This window comes from Balaenoptera musculus, chromosome 6 (genome assembly GCF_009873245.2).
Source record: "Balaenoptera musculus isolate JJ_BM4_2016_0621 chromosome 6, mBalMus1.pri.v3, whole genome shotgun sequence".
NCBI classification, from domain to species: Eukaryota; Metazoa; Chordata; class Mammalia; order Artiodactyla; family Balaenopteridae; genus Balaenoptera; species Balaenoptera musculus.
The window spans coordinates 115,293,076-115,308,060 of NC_045790.1; the positions used below are offsets into that span (position 1 = coordinate 115,293,076).

A 14,985-nucleotide genomic window follows, 5' to 3' on the forward strand; every position below is an offset into this window, starting at 1 on the left:
TAGGAGAAGAGAAAAATTAATCACCATCCGATTCCTCGGAGATCCTCTTGATGTGAAGTGGAGAGAGGAATGACCGACACCCCCCCCCCCCGCCGCCCCCCGCAAGGTTTCCAAACTTGAACTCCACAAAGTGAAAGTCCCACAAGTAGCAGCTGTCTTCCGCACACACACACACCCCCCCCCAAATTGTGAGCCGGGATGGGGGCAGCGACCCGGCGTGGGGAGGGGACACCGCGGGCGGGGCGGCCAGGAGCCCGGGGACGCCTGGGTCCGCGCCCCTCGCCCCGGCCCTGCGCAAACTCTCTTACTCGGGAAGGAGGTCGGGCCCGCCGGGCCCGCCCAACTCCCCTCTGCCCACCACGCCCGGCGGCCGGATCCGGCAGTGCGGCTCCGTAAAGACCAGCGCGGCGCCCCGGACCCCACGCTCCACGCTCCACGCCCCAACATCCGCCCCCAGCGCGGGCAAGAGGCGAAGAAAAAAGATAAATGGCCCCAAAGCAACAGGAAACCAAAACCGACTCGATTCAAATCGAAAAGTAGTAGGCAGCTCGTCCGTCCGCCCCGGCGGCGAGCCCCACGCGCGGCTGGCGAAGGGCGAGCCCAGGACAGGGTCTCCCGGGCCCCCAGAGGCCCACGCCCGGCTTCAAACCCGACTTCAAACCCGGCCCCAAACTCGGTTCCAGGCGCGAGCCGCCTGAGTCCGCCCCGATGGGGCAGGCGGAGCGGGGGAGGGTCAGTCCTTCTTCCCGAGCCCGGGACTCCGGCCCCTACCCTGTCCCAGGTCGCCCGGTCCCCCTCCACACCCTGGCCGCCCGCTCCCAGCCACCCGGGGCGCGCACCTAGGGCGCCGCCAAAAGTTTCCGAAGGCGCGGAAAGTTGCGGGCTCGCGGCGGGCGGTCGCCTACCTCGTGCGGCGAGCGCGGGCAGCAGCGCCAGGCAGAGCAGGGGCGCCAGGAGACGCGGCATGCCTGCCCGCCGGCTGCCCGCCGCGTCCGGTGGCGGCCTCCTGCGCCCGGCCGGCGGGGCTCGGGCGCACACGCGCGCGCCGGACTGTCCCACGGGCGGTGGCGGCCCGCTACTGCCCTCTCCTTCCTGGCTGGAGGGCGACGCTGCGCTCTCGCGACCTCGCCGGCCCGTCTCCGCGCCCACGATCGTTCCTCCGCTGCGCCCGCGCCCGCGCCCCGCGCCCCGCACCCCGCACCCCTGCGCTCCCTCCCACGGCCGAGGCACTAGTGAGGCGCTGGGCCGCCGTGCGCTCCGCCCCCGCCCCGCCGGCCCCGCCCCCGGGTCCCGCCCCCGCTGATCCCTCCGCAGCCGTCGCCCCCTCGCTGGCCGCGCCCCTCCGCGCGCCTGGACCAGCCCTGCGCCTCCTTGGTGTGGGGCGCGCGTCCCGAACCCGGGTCCTCCGGGGATGGGGGCCGCGGCGGTGCGGAGCGGGGTCGGGGCCCGGCCCTAGGGACTACTTCTCGTTCGAAAGTTTTCGGAAGCCAAAAGTTTGGTCCGTGACTGCGGAAGGATCCGGCTCTGTCCTCAGCCGCGCTTGGCGACAATTGACAACGATTTGCATCTCAATAGCGGAGGAGGCGCGGGGCGAGTGGGGAAAGGGGAACCTGCGGGAGGCCGTGCCCCGCGAGGAGCTGGGCCCCGGCAGGTGGGGAGGAGCTGCCGAAGCCCCGTTTGGGGGACCCTGGGAGGCGGGCTCTGGGCGAAGTCGCGCCCTGGGCGAAGTCGCGCCCTCGGCAGTTCTGGGTGCACCCCTGGCCCGGGGCTCCAATCTCAGGAGCCCGTGGTCGCAACTTTAAGCCTCTGAGAGATCGAGCCCAGACACCCGTGGCTGTGAAGTTCGGGGCACTTGACCCTGAGGGATGGTGGCACCAGGGCCGCAGCCTCTGCAAAGGGGGCTCTGGGTGCCCCAAGGAAGCATCCTGGGGCCAATGCCTGGCCAGGCGGACTGCGCACCAGCTCCCCCGGGAGGGACCCGCCTCTAGACGCCCCTTGGTCACTGTTCTACCCCTTCTCGGGCGCCTCCAGCCTAAGGAGCCCGGCAAAGCACCCGTGGGCCGAGCAGACCTAGTGCTAGCACTCACGCAGCCCTGGGCCCCTCCCACGTGCTCCTGCCGGATGATTTATTTCTCCACCACGATGCCAGATTTGGACATCCTGTGCCAGCCCGGGTTAAGTGCTGGGCGTCCAAAATGCCTGCCATAGACCCTACTAAACCAAAGTTTACAGCCTCGCACTGGGTACAGACTCGGCCCTGCGTTGGGGGTGGGGGCTTCCTGGAGTAGGTGATACCAGAGGGGAGCCTTAAAGGCTGAGAGGGACCTAGCAGGGTAAGGGGTCCGGGGCAGGAGAACCCTCAGGAATACAGAAATCCCAGAGGCTGGCTGAGAAGCAGCGCTTGCCAGGGAGGCCCAGAGAGGTGGGCAGAGTGGGGTTGCCTGGTCGTGGGCAGATCGCACACCTGACCCCAGCCCGCCCTTCTTGGCACACCTGCTGCGGGGCACTGGTGGCAGCTGGGCTGCTGCTGGGAGCACAGGAGAGACAGCGGTCCAGGCCCCTGGGCAGCTGCCGCTGGAGCCACCCCGGCCTGCAGCCTCCCAGAAGCTGGCGGCGCTTCTCAGAGCCCGGGGTAACTTCTCTTGGGGTCGGTGCCCAGGAGAGAAGGCGTCTGGAGACAGCAGAGATGTTTACAGAACGGCAGCCTGGAGGAGCAGATTTTCCGTAGAAGGAAGAGGGGGGTTGCGAAGTCCCTCCCATGCCTCCCTCCAGCTCACAGTCTCAGGGCTGTGCACACCACAGGCCCCTCGTCTCCCGGGGATGGACTGAGGACCTCAGGCCAGGCGCTCCTCCGGGCCGTTGCCTGTGTGCCCTCCATCAGAGCTAGCATCTCTGCCAATAGGCCCCAGGCCGAAAGTGAAGGCCCACTCAGCCCTGGCTTGGGGGCAAGTTCTCACCCTTCCATCAAGGGACAGCCCTGGCGGAGGGCGCTCGGGGGGAAGGGAGTCTTACCTGGGTCTGCCCGGCTGTGCCCAGTACCCAGGAGCTGGGCGCTCTCTTTAGCCCGTGGTACAGACAGCGCAGCTAGGCCTCCCAAGCTTCTAAGCCCTGTGCCACCTGCTTCCTTAGATATCTCATGGGCAACTGGGGCCCCCGAGGAGACCCTGGGAAAGCCAGAAGTGCCTGGGGCTGGGGAGGGGCTTGTGTGAGGCCAAGGACAGGGCCTGGGCTGGGCCTCCCTCCCCTCCAGGCCCTGGCAAGTGGGCACGGAGCTTTTTTGTTCACAAATTAGGCCGGGGATTTCTGGCCTCCCCTTCTCCTCTCTTTATCAAGTTTCCCAGGCCAGGGGGTTTGAGGGAGGAGAGGACTGGGGGTCCCCATGGCCTAGATCCTGGAGACCTTCTCTTACAGGATGGGCAGCCTAGGGGCAGCCCTGGTTGGGGGATGTTGGGGAAGATAAGGAGAAACAGGGAGGGGAGGGAAATTTGGGGTGCTGGCCGCTTCCAAAGCCCAATGGGAGGGTGGGGCCTGGGATGGCCAGAAGTGGAATCAGGGTACAGCAATGGGACACCACTTTGGGCTTCCTGCCTGGCTTACGTTGGGCGCTGGGGCCAGGTTCGCAGGGAAGTCCCCTGCACAGGCCGCTGAATGAAGAGCCCCCAAGCTGTCTGAAGAACCTGGGACCAGGGAGGGTGAGGCCGCAGGCCCGGCTCCCAGAGGTGAGTGTCCAGCGGCCACTTTCTTCTCCAGGGTCCAGCTTGCCGGGCCCCGAGGGGGAGAAGGCCCTCACGCTCCACACCCCAGGCTGAGCTGGGTCAGTTCCCCTGTCTCTTGCCTCCAGAGATACAGGGATGCCAACGTCAGGATGGGCTGAGCTGACATTGGCCCATTCCTGCCCCGCAAAGAAAACCCACCCGAGCCCCCTCCTGCAGGGGGTCCAGCATGACTTGGCCTGCTTGGTGGGTGGGGGAGCATGTTTAAAGCTCCCCCCGATTCTAAGGTGCAGCCAGGCTGAGACTCCTGGTCCTGGGCCCCCAGCTCCTCTCTTTCCTGCAACGGTTGTTCTTGGCACTTCAGACGCGCCCCCGTGACCCCCGCAGCCCGGGGGGGGCGGGGTAGCGTGCTGCGCATGACTTTTCCAAGACGCTGTGACAAGACTGGTTCTGGGTCACCCAGGTCCCCGCCTGGCTCTTCAGCAGGCAGATGGGCTCCGGGAGCCCGTGGCAGGCTGTCTGTGACCACGAAAGGGCTGTTCCCGCCCTGCCCTCGTGGGCTGCTCGCAGGTTGGTGTGGGTGATGGTGGCCCTGAGGCAGAGGAGACGGGGTGTCGGGAGGAGGGGTGAGGGCTCGGGGGCGGGCCTGAGAGTGGGGGCCCTGTGATGGGCACACCAGCCTGACCGGGTTGGGGGCATACCAGCCAGGGCAGCTGTGGGGCGATTCCAGAACACCACGGGTAGGGCTCGTCCACCTTTGGAAGTTAATTGTCAAACGTATCTGAACTGCTTGCAGAGAGAGCCCAGGGGCCTGAGACGTGTCCAGCCTCCTACCGCACCACAGCCAGGCCCAGGCCCGGCGCCAGACCCTGACCAGCAGGCCCACTGAGGGACCATCACTGTCCCCTGGGCTCAGTCTTCTCCACTATCAAGAGATTTCCAAAGTCCTGTCTACCTTTTTCTACTTGAAACCAAGCCAGAACATTTCCAGAGGTTTGAGCGTTTTTCCCGGACGTGGTTTCAGTGGCTGTGTGGCGTGGCTTCAGGGGGACGGGCCAGAGCTGGCTCCCCAGCCCCCTGTGCTGGACCCCGGGCTGGGCGTCCCTGTGCGCTTGCGCACGGAAGCTCCGCTAGTTCCTCGATGTTCTTTCCCAAGGTTGGATTCAGGCCGACGTTGGAGGGCTTCCCCTCATCCTGAGAAGGGAAGGGGCAGGCTGGGGTCTAGAGTTTGCTTTCCTGCCCGCCCTCGCCCCCAAGCAGGGATCCACTGTCGCCCAGGCCCGAATGTGCTGGGAGTGGGCTGGTTGGGGCCACCTGCAGGTGCCGGCATTTCCCCTGGGCCAGCTTTGCCAGGCCTGATGGGGGAGGCCCCCTCGTGCCCTGCATCCCAGGCCACCTGCAGTGGGTCAGTTCCCCGCTCTGCTGTCTGCGTGTCGTGTCCTCTGCTGAAATGACCCCACCCTCATCGGCCTTCACCTCCTCCGGGAAGCTGTCACAGAGCCCCTGGGCTTCCCAACTCCTGCACCATCATACAGTATTCCTTGGGGGGTGCACGGTCCCGGATGTAGGGACCTGTCACTGTGTGTCCTGCCCCCTCCAACGGACGCAGACTGACCCACGGCTAACAGACGGCTCCATAATGCGGGACCCTGCACCAGGCCCTGCCCTGCTGAGGGTCCTGCCCACCCGTCACCCACAGTGGTCACTCCTTGCAAGCCCCCAGGCCTCTTGGCAGCTCAGGGCCAGGACGCAGGTTGGCTGTGAGCCCCCCTGCTGCCCACGAAGCCCAGGAAGGAAGGTCAGCATCCCAGAGGCGGGCACAGAGCCTGGGGAGCGTGTTGCCCGGGCAAGTCCCCGACAGGTAGCTGCCGCCCTGAGCAGGTGAGCCGATGCGGCCGGCTGGTGTGGGCTCCGAGGGCCGCAGGACTGGCCCTGGTCCTTGTCGTTTGAGGGATGGGCTGCGGGGCAGCCAGAGGAGCACAGGCCCTGGCGGAGACCACCTGCTCCTCCCCAGGAGCCCCTGGACTAACTGCTCAGGGCGCTGACCCCAGCGGCAGGGGGCCCTGGGCCTGGTGTCCCAGCTCTGAGAAGGAGGGGCCCTGCCTCCACCTCTCCAGGCCCCGCGACCCCCTCAGCTGCCCACAGAGCCTGGGCGGAACTGGGCCTGGGGTTGGATCACTCAGGGTTCGGTGGCCCACCTCTGGGTGCCCCTGGGGGGCAGCCGGCCTCGGAGGAGCCTGCCCAGACTCCGGGGCATTGTGTGGAGCGGGCTGGGCCTGCTGAAATCACGGAGGGACACCGGCGGGGCGGGGCTGGGCTCCGAGCTGACCTCTCCTGGCAGGGGCTGGCAGAGGGGCTGCAGCAGGGACGCCGTCACCGTGCCCGCTTTACGCACACTGATGCTCCGAGAGGGCTGTGGGGCCCAGCCCGGGTCTAGGTCTCCCCCTCCCACCCCCGGGGATCCTGGGACCCCTGCAGAGGCGGCTGGGAGAGGGGCTGGCTCTGGGGAGCTTCCACCCGGCCTGGCCCTGCTGGCTGCAGCTCAGAACTTTCTCCAAAGAGAAAGGGCCCCGAGGAGGTGGGGGGGGGGGGCGGGAACTGCTTGGCCCCATCCCTCAGGCTTCAGTAGGAGCCTCTGCAGACCTGAGTCACTCACCCAGGGAAGAGCCAGCCAGGCTCCCTCCTCCCCCGTCTCCTCCCTCTCCCCTTCCTTCTTTCCTTCCTTCCTTCCTTCTGTCCTCCCTCCCTCCCTCCTTCCCTCCTTCCCTTTCTTCCTTTCCGGGGTTAAAAATAGCTGGAAATTACCTTCTAAAAAAAGTCCATTTTTATTTTTACAGGGAAGGTATAGGCTTCTCACAGCAAACTCTTTCTGCCCCAGCGGGAATTGCTGGAGGGAAGCCAGGAGTCCCCGCAGACCGTCTGTCCCCCGCACTCTCCACACCACGCCCGCATCCCCACCCACCGGCTGCCCTGTCCCCCAGGCGGGCCTTCGCGGGGAACCTCAGCCCCTCAGCAAGTTTCTCAGGGCCGCCTGGGCTTCTTCCCATTTGCTCCAGACACATTTAAACATGTCTAGGGCTTCCCCCTCCCCCAAACTCCCCCCCAACGGCCCCCTGTTACAGAGAAAATGGGCCTGGAAATCAGGGTTTGGGTTACAGGGAACACAGGGAATCGCGTTCCCGAGGTAAATGGAGCGCAGGCATTAGCAGGTACGGCACATCTGTGAGTTATTTTCGTGTCTCTAGGGGGAAGGGAAAAACCCCCAACAATCCTTAAGTAAGACCAGAATTCTTCTATATTTCTGCCTTGACAGCTAAGGAAAAAATTTGCCAAAAACCAGAGGCGCTGCTGAGTGTTGGCGTGGGAATGTTAGTTTAGTCAGAGACTTGCTCTGGGCCATTTAAATAAAAACAGGCACTTTGGTGGCAAATGCCAGTGGGCCGAGCCTGCGACGGGAGCTTCTGCGATCCAGGGGGGGTTTTGCAATCTCCCTCTCACGTCCCTTTTGCTCCAGCCTCCTTATCGTCAGAATCAGCATCTCGTGGGTAAACATTCGTTGCAATAATTCTCAAAAATCAGCAAGGAAAGCCGTCTTTCACGTGGCCCCAGCCGGAGAGAGGACCGCTCAGCCGTCGGAGCCCGCCCCGGGGGCCTGCAGCCGCTGGAGGGTCTCTGCACGGCATAAATCAGACCGACTATCACTCAGGCACAGAGAGGATAAACATGTTTCAGCATTGTGGGAACCAGCAGGCCGCGATGGGATTAGCCTGCAGGTTCCCAGGGGCGCGCGGCCTTTGGGGGGGGCCGCCGCGCCTCCTCACCTCCGTGCGGGACCTGCCGGGGTGTCTACTGTGTGCTGAGCATCTGCGTGGGCACCCGTGAGGCTGGGGTGAAGGGCCTCATGGGTTTTTTCCCTCTTTGGTTCCCACGCATCGCGTCTCGTGGAAGGAAAGCTGGTTCCCATGCCTGCGGGCAGGGCCGAGAAGGGGCGACAGGGGCCCAGGGCTCTGCTAGTGCCCGGGGGGAGTGTGGGGGAAGTTCTCCCTCGGCCACCCACCCGCTGTGCAGGGCGCTGGGGGAGGGGGGCGCCTTACCCCCTCCCTGGGGGCCCTGACTCGCGGGCGTGTCCGTCCTCCCTTCCCCAGAGCTGGGGGTCCTGAGTATGCTTGGACTAACGTCTGCTCCTCACTTAGAACAGCAAGGCTGGGGGTTAATTCAACGGGAGAAACGTGACGCAAAGCAGACGCCACCTGCGCGGAGACCCCCGTGCTCTGCCCCCGCAGTCTGGGAGCTCGGCAAAGCTGGGGGCAGGGAGAGGCCTTATCACTCCGACGCCCGACCCCGGCGGCTGCAGGGGGCCGGCGGGTCCCAGAGGACCTGAGGCGGTGTGCCGAGCCACCGGCCCCAGCGGCCTGCCGTCCATCCATCCGTCCATCTGTCTGTCCCTGGGCCTGGACCCCTCACCGGGCCGGGGCTGCGACCCCCAGGCAGCAGTTACGCACCAGGTGTCAGTGCTAGGAGGCCACCTGAGCCCCGACCTCTTCCACTGGCTGAGCCTGGCCCGTGGCCCAGCTGACCCCCAGCTGAGAAATGGACCGGAGCATAGGAATGCCATGGCAGGGGGTTAAGCTGGGGTTTGAGAAGATCTCGGGCTCTGTGTGGAGCAGGACGGGTGCCCTGGCCGGGGAGGTGAGAGGGCCTTTCGTGGGCTCAGAGGACATCACTCCTTCCCGGTTGTGTGACGGGGCTGGCGGGAGGCGAGCGCTGGGTGCCGCTGGGCGAGGTCAGCTCAGGAGGCCTCTCTGAGGTGGCGACGGGGGGAGGGGGGGGTTGGGTAGAGACCCCAGGAAGTGAGGGACATCTAGGCAGAGTGGCCCCAGCACACCCTGCTCTGCTCCCACGGGGACCGGCCACGGGTGCCAAGGGCTCGCTTGTGCCTTTAGCCTGGCGGCCCACGGTGGGCCTTTGGAATAAGATCGGATAAGTCCGGCATCGTCCACCGACCCCGTCTCCCTCACTGTGCTCGGCTCTGCCTGCCGGGAAAAGCTCCTCGTTTGTCACTTGCCACTCGTGAGTGTTATGAGCTGAATTGTGTCCCCCAAAGATGCATCAGGTAGTTTCCTCCTGGAACCCATGGATGTGACCTTACTTGGAAATAGGGTTTTTGCAAATGTGATCAAGTTAAAATGAGGTCAGACTGGAGTATGGTGGGCTCCCATCCAGTGACTGGTGTCCCGAAAAGAGGGAATTTTGGACCTGGGAGCAGGCCCCGTGAAGACAGATGCAGAGATCAGGGTGATGCAGCCACAAGCCCAGGAACACCGAGGACTGCCAGCCACCGGCAGGAGCTGGGAGAGGCAGGAAGGACCCTCTTCTAGAGCCTCCGACACCTCGATCTCGGACTTCTGGCCAGGAGACTAACACAAGGGGTTTTAACGCAGAGAAAAATGGTTTTTGAACTTCTCAAGCTTTGCGCAAGGCTGTGTGAAGTTGGCAAAAGGGGGGATGGCGGCGAGGTGAGTGGGGGCGTCTCGGGGTCCCGCTCCCTCGGGAAGGAGAAAGCGAGGTGTGCCGCACCTGCCTCCGCGCCCACTGGCGGGCACGTGGCTACAGCAGGTCCCTCCTTAGATGAAACAACATGATGAGAGGCCTTGCTGTCTGTTAGACTGTGGGCTGGGACTCGGCTCGTCACAGCTGGCGGGGAGAGCACTGCTCTGGTCCCCCCCGGCTCTCTGGTGGCTAAAGGACTCTGCCCTGTGTCCGCTGGTCCACGGCGCGGGGCCGATCCCTCCTCAGGCCGGGAGGTGACCCGCCGCCTCCACAGGGTGCGAACACTCTGCTAAAATGCGACAACGACGCTGAAACTTGAACTTGCTCTGTCCCCAGACGCAGACTCCGACTGGCAAACTGTGCTGTGTTTGCACCACTGCGTATGTCCAAGCCCGTGGGCTCAGCGTTTCCAAGGAAAGGACAAAACAACCCGGAGGGATTAGTGTGGGTTACAAACATCCCAAGTTGGCTTTAAAGTGGAAACTAAATCAGGGTGGGTTCAAGTTCCCTGTGACTCAGGTGAAAAGTGAGGACGGAGCATTCCAGGCTCCTCTGAGTCCTATCTTCTGGGTGTTTCTTCCCAAGGGAGACGGCTGAGGGGTCCTCAAAGGAGCCACGCTTCCTGTTTCTGCAGAAGGAGGAAAACGGTTGCTTCTCGAATCTTCTGGGCCTTGCTCGGGTCCCCAGGCGGCTGACATCGGTCCTTGCGTGCGACTCCTCCAATTAACTGAACGTGCGGTAAGGGAGCTGGGTGCGCGTGGCACACAGCCTGCTCTTCTGAGACCCAGTGTCCCAGCCCAACGAGCGGGGACTGAGACCACATCTTGGCCTTTTCTCAGTCAGTTCATCTTCTCGTGCAAAGGTGGGCGATTTGGGTTCCAAAGGAGACTCTGGACCACAGGGTGGCGACCCCCGTGGAGTGGCCCAGCCCCTGCTCGCAGACCCCGCAGGGGGGCAGGGGTGGCCTGTCTGGGAGGTTCTGGAAGAAGGGGCCCTCCTCGCCTGCCATGCACGGCCCAGAAAGGCACCAGCTCCAAGGACATGTGCGGGACCCTGGGAGACAGAGGGACAGGCCTGAGATTTGGACCAGCTTCCCACTGGGAGGTGGTAGGGACCAGCGCCCGTCTCCCCGAGGCCCTTGTCAACACCCCACACCACTGATTTCTGCCCTCCACCCCCTCACGTGCTGCTCAGTCCTGAACTGGGCCTTGGGGTGACAGACACCCCTGGCCTGTGTCCCGAGAGGCCCCCCAAGAAGGGAGGTGCTGTGAGATTCGTGGAGGCCAGTCTCTGCTGGAGCTGCACCCGGGGGGGGCGGGGGCAACCTTCCCACCCCACGCCCAGCGGGAGGCCCCATTTCCTTGGAGCCCAGAGCCAGGAAATGGCTTCGCTCCACGGACCCCTTCCGGGTCCGACCCAGCCCCCTGGGGACCCTCGTCCAGACACGGCAGGGGCGGGAGGGCAGTGATCCTGAGAGCCACACAGGCCGGGGCCGGGGGCCCAGGGACCTGGAGGGGCACAGCCGGGGAGAGGCCCAGGGGCGGCCAGGTCTTCTGACCCGGCATCCTCCTCTTGGTCACAGCTGAGCCGGCGGCCTCTGAGCTTCCCAAGAGGGGAAACCAAGGCAGAGAAGCCGGAGGCTGGGGCCACTTTTGTAGGCGGGTCGCGGGTGGCCAGGGCCTCTCTCCCTCCGTGGCAAAGCAACATTTTTTTTTTCACTTCGAGGCCAATGGAGGAAAAACAAAATGTTTGTGTTTACTGGTTACATCTTTTCACACAAGTGAAAATGCCTCATCCCCCACCCCGTCACAAAAATTCAGACAAAACCAACAAACGTAGCGAAGGAAATTACATTGCGGGCAACCCCAGCAGAGGCCGCGGGTTTTTTTGTTTTTGTTTTGTTTTGTTTGTTTAATTTTTACTGAAGTATAGTTGGTCTATGATGTTGGAAGCCAAGTTTTAAATGCACCTGGGGGCTTCTTTCCGCCTCTGTTAGAATCCACAGCGTGGACTGTTTTGGGGTGGAGGCCCCTCCACTCTCGGGGTTCCCCTCCTGGGAACCTCCGCAACCCCGCACCCCGACCTCTGGGCCCACCTTTATGGTTAGACGTCGTAGTTATTTTTGTGAGTCTTCACCCACTGGATCAGGACTCGCTCCTGAGGACAGGGCCTGGGTGGGACCGTTTGCCTGGGGTCTACAGGGCCTGACGCAGTGTAGATGCTCAATCCCGGAGCGCCAGTCCTATGAGCGAGTATAAACTGGGGACTTTCTGAGCCAGCGCACGGCGACCCCCACCTCCCACCCCGTGGTCCGCTCTCCGGCACCTTACCTGTGGTCACACCCCTGTAGCCCAGGTCCTCTGCATCTCGAGGTCAGGAAAACTCTGGGTTCTGGGCGGGCTGGATGGAACAGGGAACTAAAAACCACGATGACCTGTGTCCCAAAGTCCTTGAGTCTCTTGGGGACATCCTGTGACCCAGCTGTGGGGGAGGGCCCTGTGGCCTGGCTGTGGCCACGGTCAGAGTCTCCATGGCCAGGGTGAGTGAGGGCACACGTTGGGGAGCGGTGCTATTTTCCTTGGACGGTGGAGCTCATCTGGGATGCCATGCCCTTGGGGGCTGGCCCAAGACACATTGCTTCCTCAGTGGAGGCTGTCGTGGGCTGGAGGGGACCCCGAGGCCCATGTTCCCCATGCCCTTCCCTGGACCTTGGGTGTTCTCTTCCAGCATCTCCCGGGCAACTTGGCATCCCAGGAGCTGAGGGAAGACTCCTGAGAGCCTCACCCGAGGTGCCGTGGGGTGCCGGGAGCAGAGGCAGTGGGGCATTCTCCAGGCCAAAGCCCACTGTAGCTGTCCTGTTGCACAAGTGTGTGTGTTCATATTTAAAAACTGAGTTTAGGGGCTTCCCTGGTGGCGCAGTGCAACTAAGCCCGTGCGCCGCAACTACTGAGCCTGCGCTCTAGAGCCCGCGAGCCACAACTACTGAAGCCCGCGTGCCTAGAGCCCTGCTCCACAGCAAGAGAAGCCACCGCAATGAGAAGCCCACGCACCGCAATGAAGAGTAGCTCCCGCTCGCTGCAACTAGAGAAAGCCCATGTGCGACAACAAAGACCCAACGCAGCCAAAATTAATAAATAAATTTTTAAAATAATAATAATAATTGAGTTTACATTTGTTTTAGAATTCAGGCACACCTCGTTTTATTGCACTTCTCAGATATTACGTTTTTTACAAGTTGAATGTTTGTGGCCACCCTGCGTTGAGCGGGTCTATCTGAGCCATTTTTCCGACAGCATTTGCTCACTTCCTGTGTCTGTGTCACATTTTGGTAATTCTCGAAATATTTCAAACTTTTTCTTTTTTTTAATTTTTAAAAAAGTTTTCTTTATTTATTTTGGCTGCGTTTGGTCTTTGTTGCTGTGTGCAGACTTTCTCTAGTTGCAGCAACTCTTGGTTGAGGTGCGCAGGTTTCTCATTGCGGTGGCTTCTCTTGTTGCGGAGCACGGGCTCTAGGCGCGCGTGCTCCGTAGTTGTGGCTCTAGAGCGCAAGCTCAGTAGTTGCGGTGCACGGGCTTAGTTGCTCCGCGGCATGTGGGATCTTCCCGGACCAGGGCTCGAACCCATGTCCCCTGCATTGGCAGGCGGATTCTTAACCACTGTACCACCAGGGAAGCCCTCAAACTTTTTCATCAGTATTACATTTGTTATAGTGACTGTGGTCAGTGATCTCTGATGTTACTACTACAACTTCTGCATTTTTTAGCAATAAAGTATTTTTTAATTAAGTTCTGTACATTGTTTATTTTTAGGCATAATGCTATTACGAACTTAATAGACTACATTATAGCGTAAACATGACTTTTAGTTGCACCGGGACCAAAAAATTCGTGTGACTGGCTTTACTGCGGTACTTGTTTTATTGTGATACTCGCTTTATTGCAGGGTCTGGAACTGAACCCACAGCATCCCCAATATCTTCCAGTTGCCCCTAAGTAAGACCCTGCTCAGAATAAAAAGGCTGTGCTTTGTCCCATGGGTCTTGGCTCTTCTTATGCCCCACAAGTGCCCCAGTTCGAGGATCTTCACCTCAAACGTTAACCCCAAATAGGAGGAGCACCGGGCGGGCAGGCCCTGGCACTAGGGTGATGACTGACTTCTGTACTACCGAGGTTTCCGGGATCGCTCCCAAAGCCCGCGGGAGAGCTTGGGGGTTGCATCCTAGACTTTGGGGCCAGGACCCCCTGATCCGCATCTCTTGGCCACAGTCTGGAAGCTGGGTTAGGCTTACGCAGGTGGCTTTCCTGCTGTGAGCCTCTGGCTCCTCATCTGTAGGATGGACTCACTTCTGGCCTTGTGAGGGCACGAAATGGGCTTAGTGGACGCTCAGTGCTTCTGGGTCTGGCTCATGGTCAGCACTTTCGGTGGACAGCTGTGGTTTGGAAACCTACTGTTCCCCTAACCATCTGCCTGTGTGTTTGGACTTCTGGGTCCACGGGTGGGCACATGCAGAGTCCCTCTTCCACAGGAGTTGCTGAGCAGGGGGCACCTGAGCCATCTCTGCCACTCTGTGGGGAGTGGGACCCCAGGAGCCCAGAGACAGACAGAAAGTCTAGATGGCATTGCTGGAGCCCCGGGATCCAGCCATATCTGAAGCTGTTGGGGTTTTTTGTTTGTGTTTTCTGGCCGTGCTGCGCGGCTTGTGGGATCTTACTTCCCTGACCAGGGATTGAACCTGGGCCCATGGCAGTGAAAGGGCAGAGTCCTAACCACTGGACCATGAGGGAATTCCCTACCTGAAGCTGTTCTTAATAACCCCATTTACCCTTCCAGGGCTTTACTGTCTACAAAGCAACTAAATATTCATCTTCGCCTTTTACCTTCAGCGACCCTGCTGGAGGCTGGGCAAGGCTATCCTGCCTGCAAGACCGTTGGGACACTGAGGTCCGAGAGAAAAGGACAGCATTCAGGATGGCACAAGCCTTTGGAAGCAGAACCAGGATGAGAGTCCAGGCCTGTCTCCCTCCTCAGACCCCTCCAGAAGCCCCCTGGCTGGGCAAGCTCTGCCTGCCTGTTGGGCTGGTGTGAGAATGACCACTCAGGGCTTCCTGAGCGGACCTGGTACCCGGCCAGAGCTGGGAGGCCTGGCTGTCCAACGGCAGCCAGAAACCCTCCCAAGGCCCACCCAGCGCCCCCCCCCCCCACCGCCCGCCCTCTCTGGTCTCTGTACCACTGCCAAGTCAGCCTGAGAGGCCCCTGTGGTCAGCGACCTCAGGGCTTGGAGCAGACCCCTTGGCTCAACGCCTGTCACAGCAGACACTGAATCCACCCACTTCCTTCCCAGGTCGCCCGGCCTGGCCGGGGGCTGCACCGCTAGCCACCTGGGTGCCAGGGCCCCTTCCCACCCGGGCCCAGCAATGGGCACCCTCCCTTCAGCCTCGGGCCCTTCATCCGCCCCTGTGCCCACTTCCTTCTTCAACCCTGGCCAGGCAGCTTGTTGAGGGGAGGGTGTTGGCTCCGCTCAGGAAGCGTCCTGACCCTGATGTTTTCCCTCATGCTGAGCTGTGCCCTCTGCCGCCTTCATCCCAGGGGCGAGCAGGTGTTTCCGCACCCAGGCGCCCAGAGAACCTCCGAGCCTCACAGCGGGAATCAGAGGCCCCCAGAGGCCCCACAGCTTGGCCACGGTTTCTGTTGACTCTTAGGAGAAGTTCCCATCCACCTCGGC

At 62.1% G+C, this 14,985-nt stretch overlaps 1 protein-coding gene across 1 annotated transcript in view; it reads right to left on the reverse strand.

Moving 5' to 3' along the window:
- Positions 1 to 1,199, reverse strand: part of NOTCH1 (notch receptor 1) — a 45,895-nt gene extending 44,696 nt beyond the window's left edge. Inside the window, exon 1 of the mRNA XM_036854872.1 lies at positions 906 to 1,199. Within this exon, the coding sequence (XP_036710767.1) occupies positions 906 to 966 (61 nt within the window). The 5' untranslated portion in view covers positions 967 to 1,199. The remainder of the gene's footprint in view (positions 1 to 905) is intronic.
- Between the last annotated feature and the right edge of the window lie 13,786 nt (positions 1,200 to 14,985).